Source organism: Triticum aestivum, chromosome 4B (assembly GCF_018294505.1).
Source record: "Triticum aestivum cultivar Chinese Spring chromosome 4B, IWGSC CS RefSeq v2.1, whole genome shotgun sequence".
NCBI lineage: Eukaryota > Viridiplantae > Streptophyta > Magnoliopsida > Poales > Poaceae > Triticum > Triticum aestivum.
In genome coordinates this window covers 421,561,939-421,587,433 of record NC_057804.1, presented here as the reverse complement: position 1 = coordinate 421,587,433, position 25,495 = coordinate 421,561,939, and the positions used below count along the sequence as shown (strand labels likewise).

General features: G+C 45.7%; 2 protein-coding genes across 3 annotated transcripts; both read left to right on the top strand.

Moving 5' to 3' along the window:
* Positions 1 to 207: 207 nt before the first annotated feature.
* Positions 208 to 3,870, top strand: LOC123092478 (transmembrane protein 209). Its single transcript, XM_044514268.1, has 7 exons — positions 208 to 505; positions 632 to 687; positions 954 to 1,795; positions 1,888 to 2,086; positions 2,243 to 2,422; positions 2,563 to 2,939; positions 3,478 to 3,870. The coding sequence occupies exons 1-7, from the start codon at positions 309 to 311 to the stop codon at positions 3,616 to 3,618; spliced, it is 1,992 nt and encodes a 663-aa protein (XP_044370203.1). The 5' UTR covers positions 208 to 308; the 3' UTR covers positions 3,619 to 3,870.
* Positions 3,871 to 4,995: 1,125 nt separating this feature from the next.
* LOC123092477 (uncharacterized) lies at positions 4,996 to 8,391 on the top strand. Of its 2 annotated transcripts, none has more exons than XM_044514267.1 (6): positions 4,996 to 5,212; positions 5,306 to 5,438; positions 5,537 to 6,179; positions 6,399 to 7,200; positions 7,285 to 7,340; positions 8,033 to 8,391. In XM_044514267.1, the coding sequence occupies exons 1-6, from the start codon at positions 5,185 to 5,187 to the stop codon at positions 8,039 to 8,041; spliced, it is 1,671 nt and encodes a 556-aa protein (XP_044370202.1). In that variant the 5' UTR covers positions 4,996 to 5,184; the 3' UTR covers positions 8,042 to 8,391. The 2 variants fall into 2 exon arrangements, with proteins under 2 accessions (XP_044370202.1, XP_044370201.1); XM_044514266.1 differs by having other exon boundaries at positions 7,273 to 7,340.
* The last annotated feature ends 17,104 nt before the right edge of the window (positions 8,392 to 25,495 follow it).

The window sequence follows — 25,495 nt, the reverse complement described above, 5'->3', positions numbered from 1 at the left end:
TTTTTACATAATGTACTTGTCCCTTGTTTAAAACAAGGTGTGTGCACGTGTCTTACGAGTACCGATTCGTTCGCAGTAGAATTCAAATCAAAGGCGAAAGGTGAATCTGTGCAGGTTTTCGACCGGTTTCCGGCACGACCTCGTATCCGGTGCAGCGACGCTCACCCCAATTTGCCTCCCCTTTAATTTCGAACCCAAGTGTAGCTTTCCTATTTCAAACAGCTCGCTCCCTGTCGCTGCAGACCCTCAGCCTCCGCGGCCCATCGCATCGTCCCAGGCAGCCCACGGCGACGGCAACGCCCGCGGCGATGGAGTTTCGGCACGGTGGCTCGCCGGGGGGCGGCGGGGGCGACGGCAAGCCGCGCGAGAAGTTCTCGGTATACCAGAACCCGTCCCTCACCCGCGCGCTCGCCTCCCGCAGCGCCCGCCCCTCCCTCCCCGTCCTCCTCCTCCTTGCGCTCTCCGCCATCGCATCTGCCTCATCCCTCATGGCCCTGTCGTCCCGGTAAGCCTGAATCTACACCCCCACCCTCCCCCCCTCCCCCCTCCCTCCCATCTCCATCTAAACCCTGAACCCCAGATCATTAGTTCATTACAACGCGTTGGTTCTCACGTGTCGCTGTTATCACAGGGAGGGGGAGCTCTTCAAGGTCGCTGGTGGCGCGGGTCTATCCATGGCTGCTGTCGGTAGGTCTGCTTGTCTCTATGCTAGATTGGGCGTTTTGAAAATCCTCGGCATGGGTGGGGCAGCACTGTGGTTGGTTGCTCATGAGGTGTTTGTAGAAATGCCAAGCTTGGCTAGTCTGGTTGCTTGGCACAGAAGTTGCTGGCAGAGATACCACACTTTCATGCACATCTAATAATGATAGTAAAACTTGACACTCTTAGGTCTTACAAAGATGCTTTGTTGTGCCAGATATGCCTACAAAATTTAACTTGTCGTGCTCTTTCAGTGTTTGCCGTCAGGTTGGTGGAGGCAGCCCTGGGTCTTGTCGCACTTTTGACACTGCCAGCGTTCTTCAGGGTACTGATTCTGTACAATGGGGGGAAGGCATTGGCCAAGGAGGACAAGGTTGTGTTGTCCGAACGCCAACTGGGGCTTCTTGGGTTAAAGACCACAGGCTCAGAAGGATCTCCTATGGGTGAGCAAACCAAGAAGCCTCCCAAGGCAAAGCCGTCAACACCCTCAGAGCCAATTGTTCCTATCAGGAGATCTTCGTTCAGCTACACACCGTCACGGGTGCAACCAAGGATTGGCTCCAGCCATTTGAGTCCTGGTAGTGAGAGATTGACCACATTACAAATGTCGCCTTCCACTCCACTACAGAAGCCTGTTTCTTCCCCTTCAACTCCATGGTCGAGGAAAAGCTCAGGCAGTGCCAAGGGCATACAAACTGAGGCGATGTTGGACCAGTTCTTGGCTACCTTGGATGAAAATATTGATAATGTCACGGATTCAGCCAATAAAACTGCAACGCCTCCAGCAACCATCACGAGCTTTGGCATTGCCAGCCCTGTCTCAGTCACCACATCAACCACCCCTTCTGGTGCTACACGGAGCACACCTTTGAGGCCTGTGAGGATGTCTCCTGGCTCCCATCAGAAGTACAGCACGCCTCCGAAAAAGGGCGAGGGTGAGCTTCCACCGCCAATGTCCCTGGAGCAGGCAGTGGATGCCTTTGAAAGTCTGGGTGTGTATCCTGACATCGAGCAGTGGCGAAACAATCTCAGGCAGTGGTTCTCTTCAGTCCTTATGAGCCCGCTTGTTGAAAAGATTAAATCAAGCCATATTCAGGTGCTAATTAATTGGCATTGTTTTGCTGGAACCTATATTTCTAGTACAGTTCAGTAATCACCATTTTATATTGTTATTATGCTCTGTTTCAGGTTAAGCAAACAACAGCTAGTATTGGAGCTTCAGTTAATGTTAGCCAAGTTGGAAGCGATCTGCCAAGCACGGCACCACCAGTTAGCTTATCTCCACTTGGTGGGACTAAAGATTGGCAGCCAACTGTCACCGTTGATGAGGATGGTATTCTTAATCAAATGCGGGCTGCACTTCTGCAATCTCGTAATGCTCCTGTTGGTGAGTTGCTGGTGTAGTTGAACTTTCCTGCTTAGTCTTGTCTGTTCGTACGTTTCCATCAACTTGCGCAGCACAGGCTTTTGATGTGGTTAAAGTAGTTTACTCATTAAGTTTGGCATGAACTTCCTGACTTACTAGCAATTCTTCTCTATACAGCCCAAACCTTCGGTAGCCCACAACAGCCACAATCAAACCCCCTCCTTCCAGCCATTCAAGCATGTATCGATGCAATTACAGAGCACCAGAGGCTTAACGCTCTGATGAAGGGAGAGCTTATAAAAGGCTTGCTGCCACAGAGTAGTGTCCGTGCTGATTATACTGTTCACAGAGTTCAAGGTGAGTCATTCATTATTTTATCTGAAAAAGTAAACCATACAGACTTCAGTCTCTTGATGCTATTTAGACCCGCAGTCATGAAATAGAGTGATTATAAATATTGATATGGGTGCAACTTGTTTACTTATATCTTGACCCAGAACTTGCTGAAGGAACGTGCTTGAAGAATTATGATTACATGGGCTATAGAGATGGCTATGGTAAATCAGAGAAAAAATGGACCAGCGAGCTGCCAACTGACTCACACCTTCTTCTCTACTTGTTTGCTGCTTTTCTTGAACATCCAAAGTGGATGCTTCATGTTGATCCAACCTCCTATTCTGGTGCCCAGTCTAGCAAAAATCCTTTATTTCTAGGAATCCTCCCACCGAAAGAGAGGTTTCCGGAGAAGTATGTTGCTTTGATATCTGGCGTTCCAGCAATTATTCACCCAGGGGCTCTTGTACTGGCTGTGGGCAAGCAGAGTCCTCCAATTTTTGCTTTATACTGGGACAAGAAACTGCAATTTTCTCTTCAGGTGATTCAGGCATTTCTGTTAACCAATTAATCATGCATAATCATTATTCTTTTTTGCCTTAACTGTCAAATGTAATCATTGAACATGAATTGCGAAATTGCTGAAACAGAGAGTTTAATAAGACATGCAACATTGAGAGTTTAATCTTTCTACCCCTTGCCTGATTGTATTTTGGTGTGAACATGGTGAATCATGATAAAAATTAATGGTATATAGCATGATTTTGACACCGAGTAGTTTGTTGTGACGCACATTTAATTTAAGTTGAGCTTCATATCTGCCAAAATATTATTGTTTTATTTAGCTTAGCATGACAATAGTTGCATAGAGGTATACATCAAGCAGTGTTTGTATGCATGGCAAGGCTTTTTATTGTTGCTGACAAACATGTTCACCATTTATGAATTGTTTCATACCTTAGTGAGCAACTTGGCGTCATAAAGTTGCTTGCAAAATGTTGTTACTCAACTCAAAGAAATTTAATTATGTAGTGTATTAAGTGGTATTAATGTTGTACACACGTGTTTTCACTTTCCAGGGAAGAACAGCACTGTGGGACGCCATTTTGCTTCTATGCCACCAAATCAAAGTTGGTTATGGCGGTATTGTCAGGGGCACCCACATCGGGTCTTCTGCCTTGAACATCCTTTCCGTTCTTGATTCAGACATGGAGAGCTGAAGAAGGGCTGCTTGCTCGTCGGGAGGAAACTGTTGTATTTGTACTACTCTGAACTGAAGGAGATAAATTATGAATATCCCAGTTGCTGGTGCTACCTTGTTATCAACACCAGCAATGTCTCGAACTAACTTAGTGTTAGAATGCGATATGCCCTAGTCGAGCGACGCCTGATATTTATTTCTGAGTTGTATCTTAAATCGCCGACTGTTCAAACTCCTTAATGTAATGCTTGTGTGCTTGAATTTCCTACTACATCATCTTCCTTTTATTTAGTAAATCAATTATCATCATCAGTGAACACACGCCCTCTCTTTTTGTTTCTTCGCTAGAAAGAAAGAAAAGCTCCCAACAGTCTAGGGTTTCTCCACCTCCTATCGGCGCTGCCACTGAGCTACCTCGTCTTCTGTGGCCTTAGGGCCATGGAGGCACGGTGGACCCCGGCCCTTGCCGGCGGCAGGGTTTATGCTAGTCTCTTTAGGGTTTGCGTCTTGCTCAAGAAGGTGAGGCGGCGGCGACTTCTTGAAGATAGAATAATGTTCTCACCTAGCCCTCACCCCAACGGTGCATCTCATATTGTCCGGAGGGTGTGTGGAGGTGTCTTCGGTGGATCTTGTAGGATTTGGTCCGTGCTTGTCTATGTTGGGTCTGCGTGGATCTAGTCTTTGTTCTTCTACGTTCATCTGTCCATAGGTTAGATTCTTTCGATAAACTTTTTTCTTCATCAACGACGGTTGTTGTTCTGGTGCGCTGGTCTTTTGGGGCCTTAGCATGACAACTTTTCAACTGTCTACTACAACAAGGTTTGCCCCGTTCCAGTGAGGGAGGGGCAATGACGGCGACGCGTTTTCGGCTCGCTCCAATGCTTGTAGTCGTCGCTTGCTAGTCTATGAATATGGATGTATTTTTTGTTACTTCTAATGTTCTTTGCACTGCCATGATATTTGATGAATAGATCAGACGTTTTTTCTATCAGTTTGTCTAATTCACATCTAGATGTTTTCTAAGGATATCACATCTAAGCTTCCACAAATAACGCATCAATAATAAAAAAAAAGCTGAAACAAAAAAATAGACCACAAACATAGTTGACACAAGGGTAGATGTGACATAGTTATGTATGTGTCCTAGACGGACCCTCCTTTTCTATTATTTTTATCATCATGAGTGATTAGTCATCACCTTTTTTTCATTTTTTTTGAAACCACCTTTTTTTTCATGTGGGGCCTGAATGCCTTTACGCAGCCAAACCGGGCCTGCCAGCCTACTAAAAGGCCATGTAATCAACGGCCTCACCCAAAAGGAAGTATCGGGCCCAGCGAAACGCCCGCTCCTCTCTCGCTCGTGGGAGCGCCGGCCAGTTCAAAATATTTCAAACTCAACGTCCCCCCACCGGCCAACGGGCGACTCCCCCGTTCCCCACCACCTCCCCCACTCTCTCCACACCCCAATCTCATATCAGCAGTTTCCTTGAATCCAACACCCCCGCTCCTCCGCATCTTCCGCCATTTCTTTCATCCAAACACCGTCCGCTGCTCCATCTCCCGCGCTCCCCTCCCCGCCGTCGCCATGGATCCCCACCCGACCCCCTTCCGAGGTAAGATAAGAAACCAGCGCCATTCCTCTCTCAACATCCGAGCCCTGCCTCTCGATTTCAGGGATTAATTTCTTCGTGGTTTACACTTTACAGCGAAGCGGAAGTCGGTCGCTGCGCCGGCAAAGACGCCAGCGCCGAAGCCCAAGTCCGTCGCCACCGCCCGCGGGAAGATGACCACCTCCGCCACCACCAGCGCCGTCTCCGCGGGGGCCGCTCCCCAGCCACGGCAAGGATCGCTGCGGCTCTAGAGTTTAGATTCGATTGTGTTTGTGTGTATGTAATCCTGTTCGTCTTGCTTACCGAGGCTAGGTATGCTGTTTTCAGGCCACGACGCGCGTTCGGCACCGTCCGGAGCAGCAACTCCCTGGCCGAGAAGCCGGCCCCGCCGCCGCCGCAGAAGCATTCAAAGCTGTCGCCCCCGCCCCCGCAAAAGCCTTTGAAGGTGTCGCCGCCGAAGCTGCAGAAACCTGCTGCAAAGGTGTCACCGCCGCCTCCACAGAAGCCTGCAAAGGTTTCGCCGCCACCTCAGCAGAAGCCTTCGAAGCTGTCTCCGCCGATTCCGGCCAAGGCGGCTAGGCCTTCTCGTCCCGCAGAGAAGCCACTGAAGAAAGCTTGCCCAGCCCCCCCGGATCTGGCGGCCAAGGCCAAGAAGAAGAGCCAGAGGGTGAGCTTCCAGGATGACGTGGCAGCGGTGGCTGCCTCCGGAAGCGGGGAGAAGGTCAAAGCTTCCACCGAAGACTCTGCTGGGCGTACGCCTATGGTGCCTGTCAAAGCCCTGGAGAAGAAGCCGGCGAAGGTTGTGGTCGCAGAGACCCCGTTCTTTAGCGCTCAGAATTGCAGCAGTTGCACGCTTGATCAGCTCGAGTCCGCCTCCTACTGGTTGGCACAGATCCATCTGGCCGAGTCTGTTGGCAAGCACAATGTCTCTGCGGCATTCTTCCGCCTTGCATTTGAATGCCAAGCTCAGGTAATAGTTCAAAGCACACTTACGAGCGAACGATTTGATATATTTTCTGCGTATCTGCTCTAGTAGCCTACTGTAAGGAGCATATGAGCATGACATGAATGGTTAGTTTGATTTTCAGTTCACAGTGGCTGCATGATTAGTACTGCACTTAGTACCAATCCAAGTAGGCTAAGACCGTTCCTTATTTCGGGAATAAGAACATGTTTTTTGTGTGTGCAGCCATTTCACAGGATCCGAAGTGAGCTCAGGAACTATGTGGTGCGCCATGAGAGTGCTAGTACTTTGACCCCTTTATTCCATGAGCTCCTGGTTGCCCATGCCATGGCAGCGAACCAACTGAAGTTTGACACTGATGGTTCTGAAAAGGTGGATACACCTGCAACTACAAATACAGTTGACCAAAAGCTCGATGCTACCACACTGGTGCATGAATGCTCTGAACGTGATTGTGGTGGTGACCTTGTTGATGTGGGGGAAGTCAGTGTTATCAAACAAGGAGAGGAAGAGATGGACCAACCTAGCTTTGAGCAGAAACTGGATGAAAGTTTTGCATTTGATGATTGTGAGGCTGTCATCGTGGACCGGCTAGCGGAAGAACATTCTGAATTCGAAAAGATTATCGGTGTCAAAGGTCCTTGTGACAGTGAAATAGTCCAGTCAGCATGCCGCTCTTCCATCGACAGGCTGAGCTTGAGAGGATCCCCTCTAGCAAGGGGAGCATCTGAAAGACGCCTCTCGTCAGAGAGCCATTTAGATAAATTGTCTCCGTCTGCAGGGAGCTTGTCTGCAAAGCGCTTATCATCATCTGGTAGCCCTTTCAACAACTCTCCATTCTGCAGGGGCTCATTACAGAGGCTCACATCCAGTTGCCCTTCTTCTAAGAAGTCCTCTGCTAAAGGCGGCCTGTCCTCAAAGCGGATGTCATCTGGTGCCTGCTCTGATGGGGAGCCTATTGATACTGCTGGAGCTGGTGATTCTAGCAGAGTGATTCAGGAAGGGGAAGCTGGTTGCCATGCTACAGGTATGTTAACATGTGCAGAGCTTTTCCTTTGACTTGGTCATTAAAAGATTATACTAGTTATGTTCTGACTAGAGCTCCATGCAGTTGAACCGATGAAATTGAAAGAGCATGGGGAGTATGATGATGCTGCCACTGATGAGGTGCGTTTATGAACTGATAATTCTGCTCCAAATATATCTTCTGTTGTATCAAAGCTAATGACATAGTAGCTTCGTCCTTACATTTGATGTGCTCATCCAAGCAGCAAGTGTGGAGACGTCAGTTAGTACGACAGAAAATCTTGTACTCCCTCCTTACATTTATGTGTTATCTTGACTCTTGAGTGCTGCCAGCTTGCCGTCACAATGTTCTAGTGCGACAAATCACATGCCTCTTTACACTAGGCACTACGTTGATTCGTTGAGCATACCAGTAGTTGCAGACTCGCAGAACATATATCCACACTAGTATACTCCATGTATTCGTCCAACATGTGAGTAGGTGCTGACTCGCACTACTTATCGGCTCAGCTTTCGGATTTCACAGCAATATAGGCATTGCATCTGTTGCCACTCGTCTACCACTAGTTTCTAGCATCTTTGGAAAAGATTTTACAGTGTTCTTCCAAAGGACGGAGATATTTACAGTTTCTGCTCTTATGGCCCAGTCACAATTACTGTTGTTATTATTCATAATCAGCCAAAATAGTTTAACCGTGTTCTCTTATGCAATCGTGAACCTTGGTACTGTTCAGGCAAATAATTAATGACAGTCTATGTTTCAGTTTCACCCACGTAATTATTGCTTCAACAGTAAGTGACGTGGAGCTAACTTACCCTTGCATTCTTTACAGACCCAGTAGCTGCTGGAGATGGAGCCACGACGACCTCAATGAACCGCTAATATAAAGTTACCGTAGATGCTATCTAGTCTAGTTTGATTATGCGTGTGTTGTGTGTGCTGTGAGTTAGTTTGCAACTCTCAATTGCTTAGTTTGCTCTGTTTTTGTGAGCAACGATCATCACGCTCTGATGATCTTTGATGGGCTTGACAGGTTTAGCGCGTGTGCTGGCTGCGTGAAGTGATGTGGTGCTTGCTCTTGGTTGATACCGAAATCAATCAAACCTTTTGGATTTCAGATTGTAAGCGGAGCGGAGTTCCGCCTATGTATGAACCTTGTGAATACTAGTACTATGCTTTGCCTTCTTCTCACTTAGTTTATCATTATAAAGAAATGGTTGTGATAACCCCAAGACATTTAGTTTGGAACAAGTGCAAACTTCTTGACCTACTTTTTAGTCAGAAATGGGTACTAGCTAGTTTTAATACTGATCAGGGTCCAGTTTTAGTGCTTGTATAATTTATGCTAGTTAACAGCCATGTTCAGATTCGACTGCTGCTGACCACTATTTTGAGCAGAAAGACTTCCGTTCGTTTGCGACGTGGAAGGTCTGCAAACAAAAAATACAGCAATAAGCAAGGAAAAACAACATATGAGTGGGAAAATATTTGGACGGAGAGGACTACATGGTCGTCGCCATCGACTGACACGGCACAAGTTGGCGACTCCTCTGGGTCGTGGCAGCCGCACCAGCGTGCCGGTCCGCCTGGCTCCGAGCTTCCACAGCCGTGGCCCAGCTGATCCAAGTCCACCAGACCACCACCGAGAGCTGCTTCGGTCAGGACCCGAGAAGAATTGGCGGACGCCGTAGGATAGGACGGTCGGGGGCACGGTGACGATCGAGAAAGATGTACTACGACGCCGCATCTACTCCCTCCATTCCAAATTACTTGTCTTGGATTTATCTAGATACAGATGTACCTAGACTCATTTTAGTGTTAGATACATCCGTATCTAAACAAATCTAAAACAGGTGGGGGCTCGCATGCAGCGCGGCACGCCTAGGTACATCGTGGATGACCACGACTGATCGACACGGATCGAGAGGCTGTGCAAGTGAAGAAACCGACCCGCCGGAGCGTTTTTTGTTGTCAAGCAAATCACCTTTGACCCACGCAACTTTGCCACGTTAGCTACAAGACCAGGGGCATTAGAGGTGGAGACTAGTATAAGATCCGCCCTTAGACGAGACCAATGAGATCAATTTTTTTTAAGATTAATCATGTTAAAAAATTCTGAAAATATTTTGAGCACACACATCCATATTTAATGTACAATCTCAAAAGTTTCTGCCCCTAATTCAAACTACAATGAAAGAACCAAAAGTATAAATTGCATGTGAATAATGTCAAATACTCCATCCGTTCCCAAATATTTGTCTTTTCTAGACATTTCAAATGGACTACAATATACAGATGTATATAGACATATTTAGAGTATAGATTCATTCATTTTGCTCCGTATGTAGTCACTTGTTAAAATCTTTAAAATGGCAAATATCTAAGAACGAAGGGAGTACTATTCAACCAAAACTGACACTATTCATAGTCAAATTTGATTTTTAGAATCTCTAAGTGTAGATTGAGTTTTGAACTGATTTTTTTTGGAGTTGCCAGACATATCCCACAGGTTTGTTGTAAAAAAATTAAGATTTTTTTGAAATATCTAAATATGACTTTTAGGGTTGATCCTACGATCTCACTTAAATGGCAGGATCTATACTAGTCCCCCCCCTCAGGGTATAGATGTTACCCACGACGCTTACTTTATGGAGGTGTTTGTTTTGAAGAATGCACGCACACATATACATATATTAATAAAGTGGCTAAGCCAACCTTTTGCTCAGAATTTTGAGGCTCTCATTGCGAAGTTGTGACCGATTGGCAGTATTCTACTATTTGATTGCCATGTGTTTTGCAATAAAACCTTTGTTGTGCTGGTGAAATTCACTGCTTTGACTCAGCGTCAGAATCAATCGTTTTAGACTGAATCTTGTACGAACCTCTCATGTTTATTCTTCCCCACCTTCCACCTCTCCCATTTTCGCCTCCACAACCAACCCTCTAGCAAAAAAAAAATCCACCGCCTACCGTCCCGCTGCATGCCTCCTCCTGCTCTGCTGCCGCGGCGGCCCCCTCACTCTCTGATGCCTCCCCATGCCTCTCCCTTTCTTCTCTCCCGATGACTGAGCTGTGGCTATGGAGGCGGAGCACGAAGCAGAGAAGGAAGGAGACGTGTTTGTACGAGATTTATGACCTGGGCAGTGCCAGCTGATATGTCTACAACGTATCTATGATTTTTGATTATTTCATGTTATTAAAGTATTATTCTTGGATGTTTTATACTCATTTACTAGTAACTTTATATCATTTTTTGGGACTAACCTATTGACCTAGTGCCCAGTGCCAGTTGTTATTTTTTGCTTGTTTTTTACTTCGTAGAATATCCATATCAAACGAAGTCCAAATGAAGCGAAACTTTTTCGAGATTTTTTTTCTGCCCAGAAGACACCCAGAAGGCCAAGGAGGTGTACCAGAGGAGGCCCATGGGGCCCACTAGGCATCAGGGCGCGCCAAAGGCCCCAGGCGCGCCCTGGTGGGTAGTGGAGTCCACGGGAGGCTTTTCCACCGCCTTTCAACTCTATAGATACCCAAATATTCCAGAAACCCTAAGGGAGTCATCGAAGCACAATTCCAGCCGCTGCAAGTTCCAGAACCACACGATCCAATCTAGAGGCCTTCTCCGGCACTCTGCCGGAGGGGTCAACAATCACGGAGGGGTTCTTCATCATCACCCTTGCCCCTCTGATGACGCGTGAGCAGTTCACCCGAGACCTACGGGTCTGTAGGCAGTAGCTAGATGACTTCTTCTCTCTTTGTGATCTTCAATACAATGTTCTCCTCGATGTTTTTGGAGATCTATTTGATGTAATGACTTTTGCGGTGTGTTTGTTGGGATCTGATGAATTGTGAATTTATGATCAGTTCTATTCATGAATATTATTTGAGTCTTTGTTGAACTCTCTGATGCATGATTGTTATAGCCTCGTATTTCTTCTTCAAAACTTTGGTTTGGTTTGGCGAACTAGATTTATTTGTTTTTGCCATGGGAAGAGGTGCTTTGTGATGGGTTTGATCTTCCGATGCTCAATCTCGGTGAAAGAAGGAGACATGACATGCATGTATCATTGCCATTAAGGATAAAAAGATGGGGTCTATTCCGACATGAATAGATCTTGTCTATATCATGTCATCGTTCTTATTGCATTACTCCATTTTTTCGTGAACTTAATACACCAGATGCACGCGGGATAGCGGTCGATGTGTGAAGTAATAGTAGTAGATCCAGACAGGAGTCGGTCTACTAATCTTGGGCGTGATGCCTATATACATGATCATTGCCTTGGATATCGTCATGATTATTCGCTTTTCTATCAATTGACTAATAGTAATTTGTTTACCCACGTATGCTATTTTCTTGAGAGAAGTCTCTAGTGAAATCTACGGCCCCCGGGTCTATTTCCTATCATACTGTTTTCGGATCTATTATTCTTGTGTTTTTGCTAGATCTATTTATCCAATCTCATACAATTTAATCTATCTCAATACCAATGAGGGATTCACAACCCCTCTTACGCGTTGGGTTGCAAGTTTTTGTGGTTTGTGTGTAGGTGCTGTTTGCATAGTGTTGCTTGGTTCTCCTACTGGATTGATAACCTTGGTTTCATAACTGAGGGAAATACTTACCGTTGCTGTGCTGCATCATCCTCTCCTCTTGAGGGAATTACCAACGCAGATACAAGCAATCACCAGCCTATGCGGCGAAGGTCGTCGGTCCGCTGTGCTCCCTTCCCTACCCCCTCTCCCATGTGCGCACCGGCTGCCACCTAACTGACCGGAATGGTCGTTGCTCCCCTTCGCCTTACCCCGCGTGTACTTCTCCCAAATCAGAGCCATCTTAGTCGGGAAATGGCAAGATCTTCCATTCCCTTATCTTCTGCTCATGCAATATTTCTTGTCCATAGAACTTGATGCATTTGACTAAGACATCACACTCCTTCCTTATGTTGATTCCTTTTTTGTATTTTTCTTTTGCACACGCTCACAATATTTGAAATGGTGAATGCTTTTTAGAAGTTTTGCTAAGGTTTCCCCATTACAAGCAGTGTATTGTTAGTTTACATATTTATAAACCAATAAATCATGACCTCTTTTAGCACCTCATGTTTCAATTAGCTCTATAATGTTCATGTATATCTTCTAACAGTTCTAAGGAATGCTTATGTGATGCATGCTATGATATAAACCATGGGGCTGAGAGAATGTAGGGAAGTAGGTATCAATAGGTTGTGACAAAAAATATGTGTTTGGTCTCATGCAAGTTGCAATTGTGATATCTATACACCTACTATTAAACGGAGAAGCGTTTCTTACCACTGTAATTTCGTACGTTTGAACAATTTTTCATCCGTCCTTCGATCGCATCGTACGGGAGAAGCGTTTCATCCTACATCGAGCAGGTCTCGTCCGTCACTTGACTGGACCGAGCTATGAGTTTCATCCTAAACCACTTGGGCCGAGCTGGCATGGCCTGCACTTCTTTATTTGTTAAAACGATGATTGGAGGAGCAGCGAGACAAACTTAGATGCTTCTTTTTGTGCTTGTATGTGTCATCCTCTGTTATTTGCCAGTAATTGTTTCCTTTTTACCTCTGTGCAAACATGGATGTCTATTTCCTTGTTGCTATTGCGACCTTTTGGTGCACTGCACAAAACACTTTTGTTTTAAGAGTGTTTTGTGCAGTTCAACTAAAATGTCACACCGACAATGTTACTTGATTGCTTGATTTTAGTGGAATTGCACAAAAGAAGATCAGAATTCCTATCCGTGTTGGCAAATTTCTTTGAGATCTTGCTCATGAGTTGTTTTAAATCTTCCTCATGAGAGGTCAATACCAGCCTTCATCCACATGAGTGTGCAGATTTGACATGATGTGCTACTTATATTGTGGTACTGTTTTGATTAAATGTTTAAGTGAAGCTATTGTATTGCTATATTTTCCCATTAAGTGAATAAAAATGAGACCAACTCAGATATGTTGCTTGTTTCTTTGTTGCAACAAACTCTATGTCACCCATTTATACGTCGATGGAAGCACATGGTGCTGTCCGCCCACTCTCCTATGCAATTGTTTAAGCTTTTTGTTAATCTAATGCCACTGGTAAAATTAAGCAATGCCAGTAAAAGTAATTATTGAACCTTAGGTCAAAACTGCAACACTTATTGTGGTTCGGTGGGTGTACATGTTTAACCAATGTATTGTTAAGATAATGTCTCTGTTAATATGAATCAATGAAACTGTTTGATAATTTCTATTGTCCTGCTTTTTTTCCATTAAGTTAAGGTAGATGTTTTTTGTTGTGGGCGTACAAGTTATCAACCGTTATTGGTCAGTAATTGTTTTCTTTATACCTCTTTATGCAAACAGGAATATCAAAACTTCTACTAGTTGCTATTTTTACCTTGATTTCATGGAACTACACAAATGGAGATCAAACTTCCTATCCGTATGTGCACCCTAATATCCCATGCATTGAGATGAGACAATGATATTTTACTACTATCTGCCTCTATTTTGATACTGTCATAAAAAAACTAATGCTATTGTTTATTGAAATACTTGTGCTCCCTAATTGACATGCCAAATCTTACATTGAAGGCCAAGCTTTTCTGTCAATGAACCAAGTGATGAAAGGGAAGAACAAGCGGAAGAAGAATAGGAATCAAATCTTGGTGTTGTAATGAACACTGGAACTCTGATCACACAAGTAATCATATTCTTTTGCATTTTAATTTATTGCCACTCATGGAATGAGCCAATGTTTTGCTACTGTTTTGGCACTATGATTTGATGCCACTCTTAATGTAATATGCAATTGTCTTTCTATGATTTCACCTCATTTCTACTTCTGCAAACAGGGATCGTGCATGCAGATAACATAAATTTTAGCAGAACTGCACAAGATACTAACGAATGGCTTCTAGTCAAGTGCTTCATCTATATGGTGCAAGTCTGCAATAAGCCTCCTAACGAAGGTTGGTACCAGCCCACGACCTTCATCCATATGACTGAGCTTTGTCATCTCTATTTGAATTGTGCTACTGTTTAGCTACTGTCATCAGAAAGTGCTATTGTTTTGCATGTTAACTAAGGCTGCTAATAAATTGAGGCACCATTTTGCCACCGTTAGAGACATTGATAAAATGAAGTAATAATACAGGTCAAGAGAGCTATTGTCTTTGCTATCATATCATTTCCCATGAGGATAATGAAAATGCATCTCTTTGTGAGTATCCATTTCACTAGTTAGTCCCATTGTTAATGTAACGGCATGTTTAAATATTTCTTTTTATTTTTTGCGAGTAAATAGGGATGCTTAATTTTAGTTGAGCTGCACGGGGAAATATTGGAATGACTGTCGGTGTCAAAACAGGCCGATCTCGGGTAGGGGGTCCCGAACTGTGCGTTTGAGGATCGAAGGTAACAAGGGACAAAGGGGACACGATGTTTACCCAGGTTTGGGCCCTCTTAATGGAGGTAAAACCCTACATCCTGCTTGATTGACTTTGATAGGTATAGGGGTTACAAGAGTTGATCTACCTCGAGATCGTAATGGCTAAACCCTAGTTGTCCAGCTTATATGAATTCTGATAGCCACTACAGACTAAACCCTCTGGTTTATATACACACCGGAGGGGCCTAGGGTTGTGCAAAGTCGGTTCGTGGGAGAAGAAAATTTACATATCCGGACACCAGTCTTGCTATCCACGCATAAAGGAGTCCTACCCAGACACAGAGGAAAGCCTTCTGCTTTGTATCTTCACGGCCCATCAGTCCGGCCCACATTCAGTAGCCCGGACACTCGAGGACCCTCTAATCCAGGACTCCCTCAATAGCCCCCGAACTGGCCTTCAAACGACGATAATAGTTTGTCCCTATCTCCCTTGTTCTGCCTTTATGACTCCTTCCATGTTGCCTCGATCTCCATGCGCTGGGCGAATGCGAATGGTCTACAATTTTTAATTAAAAATAAAACACCCGGTCACACAGGGGCATCGCCTATATAAAGAGGTCAAATCCTCCAAGTGCCATCCACATTGCACAGAAAAAAATGCCAAGATTAGCCACGAAAAAGCTTCGAAACATGGCCAGCGCCCCAGGCTCTTCTTCACGCCCCCATGGCCCTCAAGAGGGTGATTGACAGAGCTGCTCGGTGCCTCATCTTCAGTTGAGTCGACTCCAGACGCAGGGATATCTTCCCCTCGCAGATCTAGTCTCCGTTCGAGCGGGATTGGCCTCAATCAGTAATGACGTGATGGCCGAAAATTTTCCCAACCCCAATAAGGAGGAGAGGGTGTGCTTCATTCCATTCCTTTTGCGGGGCTTAGGATTTCCAATCCATCCCTTTCTCAAGGGTCTATTGGAATTTTATGACATCCAGCTGCACAACCTCACCCCAGGTTCGATTCTGCACATCTCAGGTTTTGTTGCTCTCTGCGAACTGTTTTTGGGCATCGAGGCCCATTTTGAACTATGGACAAAGTTCTTTTGCCTTGTCCCCCGCCATTGAGGAGGTTCTATATTTGAAGTGGGCGGTGCCGAAGTATGGCGCATAGCCGGATCCAGATACCCCGTTGGAATTCCCAAAGAGATATATCCACAATGGTCTTCGGAGTGGTTTTATATAGATGACGTCCCATTGCTGGACCCAGTTCGGTGCGGCCTTCCTGAATATTCCAGCGCTCCCCTGAAGAAGCGCCACAACTGGCGTCCCCGAAGTCCCAAAGAGGAGGACAGTGCGGAAATAAAAAGATTGGTTAGCAAGGTCGGATTATTAGCCCATACCGAGCTCTCGTAATCGAGGTCATGGCCATTGCAATAAAAAGATGTGTCCAGCCTCTCCAATCCTGAGTAACTCCTTTATGGTGGTACAACGGAGAAGACGAAACATCCCGCTATAGATGCAAGGGTCCGGATACCCCAGCCGAACTGGCCGCGATCTTGACCGATCTACACAAGGGCGAAAAGGAAGACTTCCTCCACTTAAACTATCGGGAAGGTTACTCCATGTACAACCCCATCAAATGGGTGAGATTTCAATTACTTGTGCTGCCTTATTGCTGTCACGGCACGCTAATCCAGTTGTTCTTTGTTGTTACAAAACAGTCACGGAGGAAGATGATCGAGGACGTTCACTGTCCTGTCCCATAGCCAGAGGATCACAATTGCGACGAAGACCCTGGCTTCTGCGAGGATCCGGATATATACATAGAGTTTGATGATGGGGTATTTTATCATGCGAGCCTTGACGACTCGGAAGTGGCTATTACAGCCGACTACCCCCGCCCCTATCCTTTCTCCATCGTAAGTATTCAAAGAGCTTTTCTCGAAAAACAAGTCCCTACTTGCACCTTTATCCATTATATTAAACTATACTTTATAGGATCGGTTCTCGGCAGGCCGCACCCCCTTGAGGGCGGCCCCTACGCAGGGTAATCATTCAAATCAAAAGGAGATCGGGAGCGCCGCAGAAACCTCACAGTCTTCGAAGAGGTATGTCCATTTAATACGTGCCTGGGCACGAGTTCGGATTGTTAAAGTTCCTTTCTATCCTTGATTCAGGAGAAGCATGCGGCAGACCATGGGAAAGCGCCCTGCTAGCCGAACATCGGCCAATCCGGCACCGGACTCATCAACTGGGACGAGGGCTGAGGCAATGCCGGTTCTGCCACCTCATGAGGATTCAGATGACGTATCTATCATGAATTCTGAGGTGGAGAGCGTTATGAATCACCGTCAACTGAAAGAGGCCATGCACGCTCCATGCTTTTTCAAGCAGGAATTTACCGCACTTAGTTCGATGGATGCATATATCCAAGCCGCTCGAGACGGACTTGCCGGAGTTACCCAACTGTTCTCGAAGGATATACGGGTAAGAGTTTGTGCAGTCTTGATAGGCATATGCTAGAAGCCCCCGAGACTTGAAGCAGTGATACCAAACGATTTAAGGATCGATAACCTGCAGGTTCACAAGGAGAAGAATACCGCGCTATCCCAGGAGCTGTAAACAAACCAGACGCAACTGAATGCCGTCACCGCCGAACTGGCGGAAATGAAAAAGGCCGCCATGAGCACATCCAAGAAAAAAACACGAGGAGGAAAAAAGACAAACAATCCGAAGAGATAGAGATCTTAAAGGCTCAGCTATCGGCTGCCCGAAAAGAAAATGAAAAGTTGAAGGGCGGCATGTTCGGTATGACTTTTAAAACCACCATATAGACTCATGCTTAGTCCACAATTCGGAATGCCATAACTCTGTTACTGCAGGTCTATTAACTGGTCGGCCAGAAGAAGAAGTGTCTAGATTTGAAGGCGACATGCTGAAGGAGCTGTCCGTAGTGCATGCGCAGGCATAGAAAACCATGAAGAGTATGGTCAAGGCTTTATGGCCCTCCGATACCCCTCCAGATAGTATGGAGGGTTTGGCAAGCCTGTTCGAAGGTGCCTGGCGCCGCTTTGAGCTATGGGACATGTCCGCCTGCCGTGAAGGCATGCGAGAGGCCTGGGCAATGGTAAAAACACGCTTTACCAAGCTAGATCCGAATCATATGGCCCGAGTGGGACCGCAGGGACCGAACGGGAAAGAAATTCCGTTGAACTTGGTATATGACCAAGTAATGATAGCTACGAAATATTCGCAAGAACACTGTAGGCTAGACAGTCTTATAGATGGAATACATAAGGAATATGCATTTGGTTCAATGTATTAATGTACTTTACGATTATCCTGTATCTTCATCCGAACATGTGGAAAATTTGTCATCATAGGCTTTCAGCTTTAACCTCCAAACCAAAATGGCGGAGTGTTTCCAAATACTATGGAGGAATGCAAAAAACATTCGTTATGTCCGGAAACCAGGCAACCCAGTCATTGTGCTCAAACAAACAAAAAATTTAGTTCGGGAGGTATGTTATATTACATATGTAAGAAACATCTTCCAAGGAGAATAGTTCCGTTAAGGGTCCCTTTCGTTGGGATGGCATGCTTTAATTGTGCGTGCCTGGGCTTTGGTCCGTATTACGGAAAAACAGTCCCGTATGTTTGAAGAGTAACAAGAATGTAAAAACCTGTCGAATGATTGCTGACCAATTATTCTCTTAAGAATGCTAGCTTTCGGCTTCACTCGTCTGAGGTACAGGTCCGGATTACCCGGTTGTAACAATCGCAGAGGTGCTCCCTTTACGCCCTAGCCAAACAATCGGGAACGTAGGGCATAAACACAGGAGCGAGGTGAAGGAAATATGCCCTAGAGGCAATAATAAAGTTATTATTTATTTCCTTATATCATTATAAATGTTTATTATTCATGCTAGAATTGTATTAACCGGAAACATAATACATGTGTGAATACATAGACAAACATAGTGTCACTAGTATGCCTCTACTTGACTAGCTCGTTAATCAAAGATGGTTAAGTTTCCTAACCATAGACATGAGTTGTCATTTGATTAACGGGATCACATCATTAGGAGAATGATGTTATTGACTTGACACATTCCGTTAGCTTAGCACTTGATCATTTAGTATGTTGCTATTGCTTTCTTCATGACTTATACACGTTCCTATAACTATGAGATTATGCATCTCCCATTTACCGGAGGAACACTTTGTGTGCTACCAAACATCACAACGTAACTGGGTGATTATAAAGGTGCTCTACAGGTGTCTCCGAAGGTACTCGTTGGGTTGGCATATTTCGAGATTAGGATTTGTCACTCCGATTGTTGGAGAGGTATCTCTGGGCCCACTCGGTAATGCACATCACTATAAGCCTTGCAACCATTGTAACTAATGAGTTAGTTGCAGGATGATGTATTACTGAACGAGTAAAGCGACTTGCCGGTAACGAGATTGAACTAGGTATTGAGATACCGACGGTCGAATCTCGGGCAAGTAACATACCGATGACAAAGGGAACAACGTATGTTGTTATGCAATTTGACCGATAAAGATCTTCATAGAATTTGTAGGAGCCAATATGAGCATCCAGGTTCCGCTATTGGTTATTAACCGGAGACATGTCTCGGTCATGTTTACATAGTTCTCGAACCCGTAGGGTCCGCATGTTTAAAGTAAGATGATAGTTATATTATGAGTTTATGTGTTTTGATGTACCGAAGGTTGTTTGGAGTCCCGAATGTGATCACGGACATGACGAAGAGTCTCAAAATGGTCGAGACATGAAGATGGATATATTGGACGATTATATTTGGACACCGAAAAGGTTCCGGGTGAGATTGGGACAATACCGGAGCTCCGGGAGGTTATCGAAACACCCCCGGGAGGTATATGGGCCTTAATGGGCCTTAGTGGAAAGGAGGGGAAAGGAGCAAGGGAGGGGGGCGCCCCCCAAGCCCAATCTGAATTGGGAGGGGGGCCGACTGAGGGAGTCCCGGAGCCTGCACTCCTCTTCCGCCTGCTGGGCCGCACTGACCTTGGTTGGTCGGTCGCCGCGGACTCGGCTTCCCGCCGTAAAGGCACCTCCTGCGAAGCACCGTTGGTACACAATGGTCAGAAATAAGCATTAAAAAGGTAACGGTGTCAGGACTTCGGTCGAACTCACCTGGGAAGCCGGGGATAAACCGGGGTAGTCAGCCGTAATGGCGACTAGAGCATTGTCTATGCTGAGCTGGTGGAACACCCCGTCAATCAGTTCCACCGTTATGTCCGGATCCTCTCCGGAGGCCGGATCAAGGGATCTTCCCGGATCCTCAGGTTGCGGAGTAGGGCTTTCTATGCCCTCCACATCCCGGCGCAGTTCCTGCGTCGAAATCATAAAGTAAGACACTTATCTGTGAAGGCACGGATCAGATATATAAACGTCCGCTTACCCAGCTCCGAGGGTTATTAATGGAGAATCCATTCAATGGACTCGTGCGGAGGAAGTCCTCCTTCTACCCCTTGTACAAGCCAGACAAGATCTTCACCAGATCGGCGGCCGATCCTGGCCCCTTGCGGCCATGACAAGTGGCGTCGTTCTCCCCGTTGAAATCCCACATGGGGTGGCCCCTATATTGGAGCGGCTGCACCCCTCGCATAATGCATGTGGCCATGACTCCAATCATGGTTAATCCGGAATGGGCCAGTAACCGTATCCGGCCCATCAGATAGTGGATGCTCCTATCATCTTCCCGTTGAGGGCTCCGCGGGCACCAACTCAGGCGTTTCTTCAGAGGAGCGTTGCTAAACTCCGGGAGGTCGATCCGAACTGGATCCGGCAGCGGGGCGTCTTCCATATAGAACCACTCCGAAGGCCAGTCTTCGGACGCCTTCTTCGGGGTTCCGGATAGATATCCGGTCCCGGCGATGCGCCATATTTCGGCTCCGCCCACTTGATATATCGACCCCTCATGAGAACGGGGTACGAGGCAAAACAGTCTCTTCCACAGCGCAAAATGGGGCTCGATGCCCAAGAACAGCTCGCAAACAGCTACAAAGCCCGCGATGTGCAAAATGGAGGCAGGTGTGAGGTGGTGAAGTTGGAGTCCGTAGAACTCCAGGAGCCCCCGGAGAAACGGATGTATGGGAAATCTGAGTCCCCTTATTAAGTAGGGGACGAATCATACCCGCTCTCCTTTGGAGGGATTGGGGACGCTCTCCGCCTGCTTCCCACCCTTGTAGGTGGCCAGTCCGGCTCGAACCGAAACCATAAAGGCTGGGGGAAGGTATCCCTCTACTTGGAGCGTCACTAACTTGCTATGCGGGACTGAGCATCTCCTCCAATCTCCTGGCTGAGGACTGGGAGCGCGAGAAGAGGAGCCGCGTCGACTATCCATGTTGGAATGGATTCTTGTCAGATGCGCTTTGATGAATACTTGCGGAAGGAGGATGGTGTTATTTGGATCTGGATCCGCGCCTCTCTTATAGGCGGCTTATTCGTGCAGCTAGGGGGGTAAAACGTAAAAATACCCTGGCTTTTCGCATTCATGCAACACGTGGAAGAAGGCCATTATTGGACATGGAAGCCAAGGAGCACAACATTTATGAAGAAACCGGACACTATTCGGCTAACACATGGAACATGAAGGAGAACCCGCCTTGCAAACGCCAAAGACAACATACGCGCCGGACTCGTCGTCATTGAAGCCTGGTTCGGGGGCTACTGAGGGAGTCCCGGACTAGGGGGTGTCCGGATAGCCGAACTATCATCATCGGCCGGACTCCAAGACTATGAAGATACAAGATTGAAGACTTCGTCCCGTGTCCGGATGGGACTTTCCTTGGCGTGGAAGGCAAGCTTGGCGATACGAATATGTAGATCTCCTACCATTGTAACCGACTCTGTGTAACCCTAGCCCTCTCCGGTGTCTATATAAACTGGATGGCTTTAGTCCGTAGGACGAACAACAATCATACCATAGGCTAGCTTCTAGGGTTTAGCCTCCTCGATCTCGTGGTAGATCTACTCTTGTAATACCCACATCATCAATATCAATCAAGCAGGACGTAGGGTTTTACCTCCATCAAGAGGGCCCGAACCTGGGTAAAACATCGTGTCCCTTGTCTCCTGTTACCATCCGCCTAGACGCACAGTTCGGGACCCCCTACCCGAGATCCGCCGATTTTGACACCGACACCGACCCCCCTTTCCTTCCTCCCTCCTTCCTCTTCCTTCCCTCTCCCTCTCCTAATAGGAAAAGGGGGAGTCCTACTCCCGGTGGGAGTTGGACTCCCCCCTTAGGGCGCGCCACCCCGCTTGGCCGGCCCCCTCCTCCACTCCTTTATATACAGGGGAGGGGGGCACCCCATAGGAAGAACAATTGATCATTGATCTCTTATCCGTGTGCGGTGCCCCCTCCACCATAGTCCTCCTCGATACTATCATAGCGGTGCTTAGGCGAAGCCCTGCGACGGTAGAACATCATCATCATCACCACGCCGTCATGCTGACGGAACTCTCCATCGACACTCGGCTGGATCGGAGTACGAGGGACATCATCGAGCTGAACGTGTGCAAGAACTCGGAGGTGCTGTAGTTTCGGTGCTTGATCGGTCGGGCCGTGAAGACGTACGACTACATCAACCGCGTTGTGCTAATGCTTCCGCTTTCGGTCTACGAGGGTACGTGGACACACTCTCCCCTCTCATTGCTATGCATCACCATGATCTTGCGTGTGCGTAGGAATTTTTTTGAAATTACTACTTTCCCCAACAGTGGCATCAGAGCCTAGGTTTTATGCGTTGATGTTATATGCATGAGTAGAACACAAGTGAGTTGTGGGAGATACAAGTCATACTACTACCAGCATGTCATACTTTGGTTCGGCGGTATTGTTGGATGAAGCGGCCCAGACCGACATTACGCGCACGCTTACGCGAGACCGGTTCTACTGACGTGCTTTGCACACAGATGGCTAGCGGGTGTCAGTTTCTCCAACTTTAGTTGAACCGAGTGTGGCTACGCCCGGTCCTTGAGAAGGTTAAAACATCACTAACTTGACGAACTATCGTTGTGGTTTTGATGCGTAGATAAGAATGGTTCTTGCTCAGCCCGTAGCAGCCACGTAAAACTTGCAACAACGAAGTAGAGGACGTTTAACTTGTTTTTGCAGGGCATGTTCTGATGTGATATGGTCAAGACGTGATGCTATATTTTATTGTATGAGATGATCATGTTTTGTAACCGAGTTATCGGCAACTGGCAGGAGCCATATGGTTGTCGCTTTATTGTATGCAATGCAATCGCCCTGTAATTGCTTTACTTTATCACTAAGCGGTAGCGATAGTCATAGAAGCAATAGTTGGTGAGACGACAATGATGCTACGATGGACATCAAGGTGTCGCGCCGGTGACGATGGTGATCATGACGGTGCTTCGGAGATGGAGATCACAAGCACAAGATGATGATGGCCATATCATATCACTTATATTGATTGCATGTGATGTTTATCTTTTATGCATCTTATCTTGCTTTGATTGACGGTAGCATTATAAGATGATCTCTCACTAAATTTCAAGATAAAAGTGTTCTCCCTGAGTATGCACCGTTGCCAAAGTTCATCGTGCCCAGACACCACGTGATGATCGGGTGTGATAAGCTCTACGTCCATCTACAACCGGTGCAAGCCATTTTTGCACACGTAGAATACTCAGGTTAAACTCGACGAGCCTAGCATATGCAGATATGGCCTCGGAACACTGAGACCGAAAGGTCGAGCGTGAATCATATAGTAGATATGATCAACATAGTGATGTTCACCATTGAAAACTACTCCATTTCACGTGATGATCGGTTATGGTTTAGTTGATTTGGATCACGTGATCACTTAGATGATTAGAGAGATGTCTATCTAAGTGGGAGTTCTTAAGTAATACGATTAATTGAACTTAAATTTATCATGAACTTAGTCCTGGTAGTATTTTGCAAATTATGTTGTAGATCAATAGCTCGCATTGTTGCTTTCATATGTTTATTTTGATATGTTCCTAGAGAAAACTGTGTTGAAAGATGTTAGTAGCAATGATGCGGATTGGATCCGTGATCTGAGGATTGTCCTCATTGCTGCACAGAAGAATTATGTCCTTGATGCACCGCTAGGTGACGGACCTATTGCAGGAGCAGATGCAGACGTTATGAACGTTTGGCTAGCTCAATATGATGACTACTTGATAGTTTAGTGCACCATGCTTAACGGCTTAGAATCGGGACTTCAAAGATGTTTTGAACGTCATGGGCCATATGAGATGTTCCAGAAGTTGAAGTTAATATTTCAAGCAAATACCCGAATTGATAGATATGAAGTCTCTAACAAGTTCTATAGCTAAAAGATGTAGGAGAATTGCTCAACTAGTGAGCATGTGCTCAGATTGTCTGGGTACTACAATCGCTTGAATCAAGTGGGAGTTAATTTTCCAGATAAGATAGTGATTGACAAAGTTCTCTAGTCACCATCACCAAGTTAGTAGAACCTCGTGATGAACTATAGTATGCACAGGATGACGAAAACAATTCCCGAGCTCTTCGCATGTTGAAATCAACGAAGGTAGAAATCAAGAAAAGAGCATCAAGTGTTGATTGACAAGACCACTAGTTTCAAGAAAAGGGCATAGGGAAAGAAAGGGAACTTCAAGTAGAATGACAAGCAAGTTGTCACTCCCGCGAAGAAGCTCAAAGCTGGACCAAAGCCTGAAACTAAGTGCTTACACTTCAAAGGAAATGGTCACTGGAAGCGGAAATGCCCTGAATATTTGGTGGATAAGGATGGCAAAGTAAACAAGGGTATATTTGATATACAGGTTGTTGATGTGTGCCTTACTAGTGTTTATAGTAGCCCCTGAGTATTTTATACTTGTTCGGTTGCTAAGATTAGTAACTCGAAACAGGAGTTACATAATAAACAGAGACTAGTTGAGGGGAAGTGACGCTGAGTGTTGGAAATAGTTCCAAGATTGATATGATCATCATCACACACTCCCTATACTTTTGGGATTAGTGTTAAACCTAAATAAATGTTATTTGGCATTTGCGTTGAGCATGAATATGATTTGATCATGTTTATTGCAATAATATTATTCATTTAAAGTCAGAGAATAATTGTTGTTCTGTTTACATGAATAAAACCTTCAGTGATCATACACCCAATGAAAATAGTTTGTTGGATCTCGATCGTAGTGATACACATATTCATAATATTGATGCCAAAAGATGCAAAGTTAATAATGATAGTGCAACTTACTTGTGGCACTACTATTTGGGTCATATCGGTGTAAAGCACATGAAGAAACTCCATAAAAGATGGATTTTCGGAATCACTTGGTTATGAATCATTTGATGCTTGCGAACTGTGCCTTTTGGGCAAGATGACTAAAACTCCATTCTCTAGAACAATGGAACGAGCTACTGACTTGTTGGAAATAATACATACTGATGTATGCAGACCAATGAGTATTAAGGCTCGTGGCGGTATCGTTATTTTCTCACCTTCACATATGATTTGAGCAGATATGGGTATATCTACTTGATGAAACATAAGTCTGAAATAGTTGAAAGGTTCAAAGAATTTCAGAGTGAAGTGGAAAATCATCATAACAAGAAAATGAAGTTTCTGCAATCTGATCGTGGAGATGAATATTTGAGTTACGAGTTTGGCCTTCAGTTAAAATAATGTGGAATAGTTTCACAAACTCATGCCACCTGGAACACCACAGCGTAACAGTGTGTCCGAACGTCATAACCACACTTTATTGGATATGGTGCGATCTATGATGTATCTTACCAATTTACCACTATCATTTTGGGATTATGCATTAGAGACAGCCGCATTCACTTTAGATAGGGCACCATCAAAATCC

Coding starts and splice junctions, on each gene's coding strand:
- LOC123092478 (XM_044514268.1), top strand. CDS start 309: ATGGAGTTTCGGCACGGTGGCTCGCCGGGGGGCGGCGGGGGCGACGGC. Junction 1,796..1,887: donor TTAAATCAAGCCATATTCAG/GTGCTAATTAAT, acceptor GCTCTGTTTCAG/GTTAAGCAAACAACAGCTAG. Junction 2,087..2,242: donor ATCTCGTAATGCTCCTGTTG/GTGAGTTGCTGG, acceptor TTCTCTATACAG/CCCAAACCTTCGGTAGCCCA.
- LOC123092477 (XM_044514266.1), top strand. CDS start 5,185: ATGGATCCCCACCCGACCCCCTTCCGAG. Junction 5,213..5,305: donor CCACCCGACCCCCTTCCGAG/GTAAGATAAGAA, acceptor TACACTTTACAG/CGAAGCGGAAGTCGGTCGCT. Junction 6,180..6,398: donor CATTTGAATGCCAAGCTCAG/GTAATAGTTCAA, acceptor TTGTGTGTGCAG/CCATTTCACAGGATCCGAAG.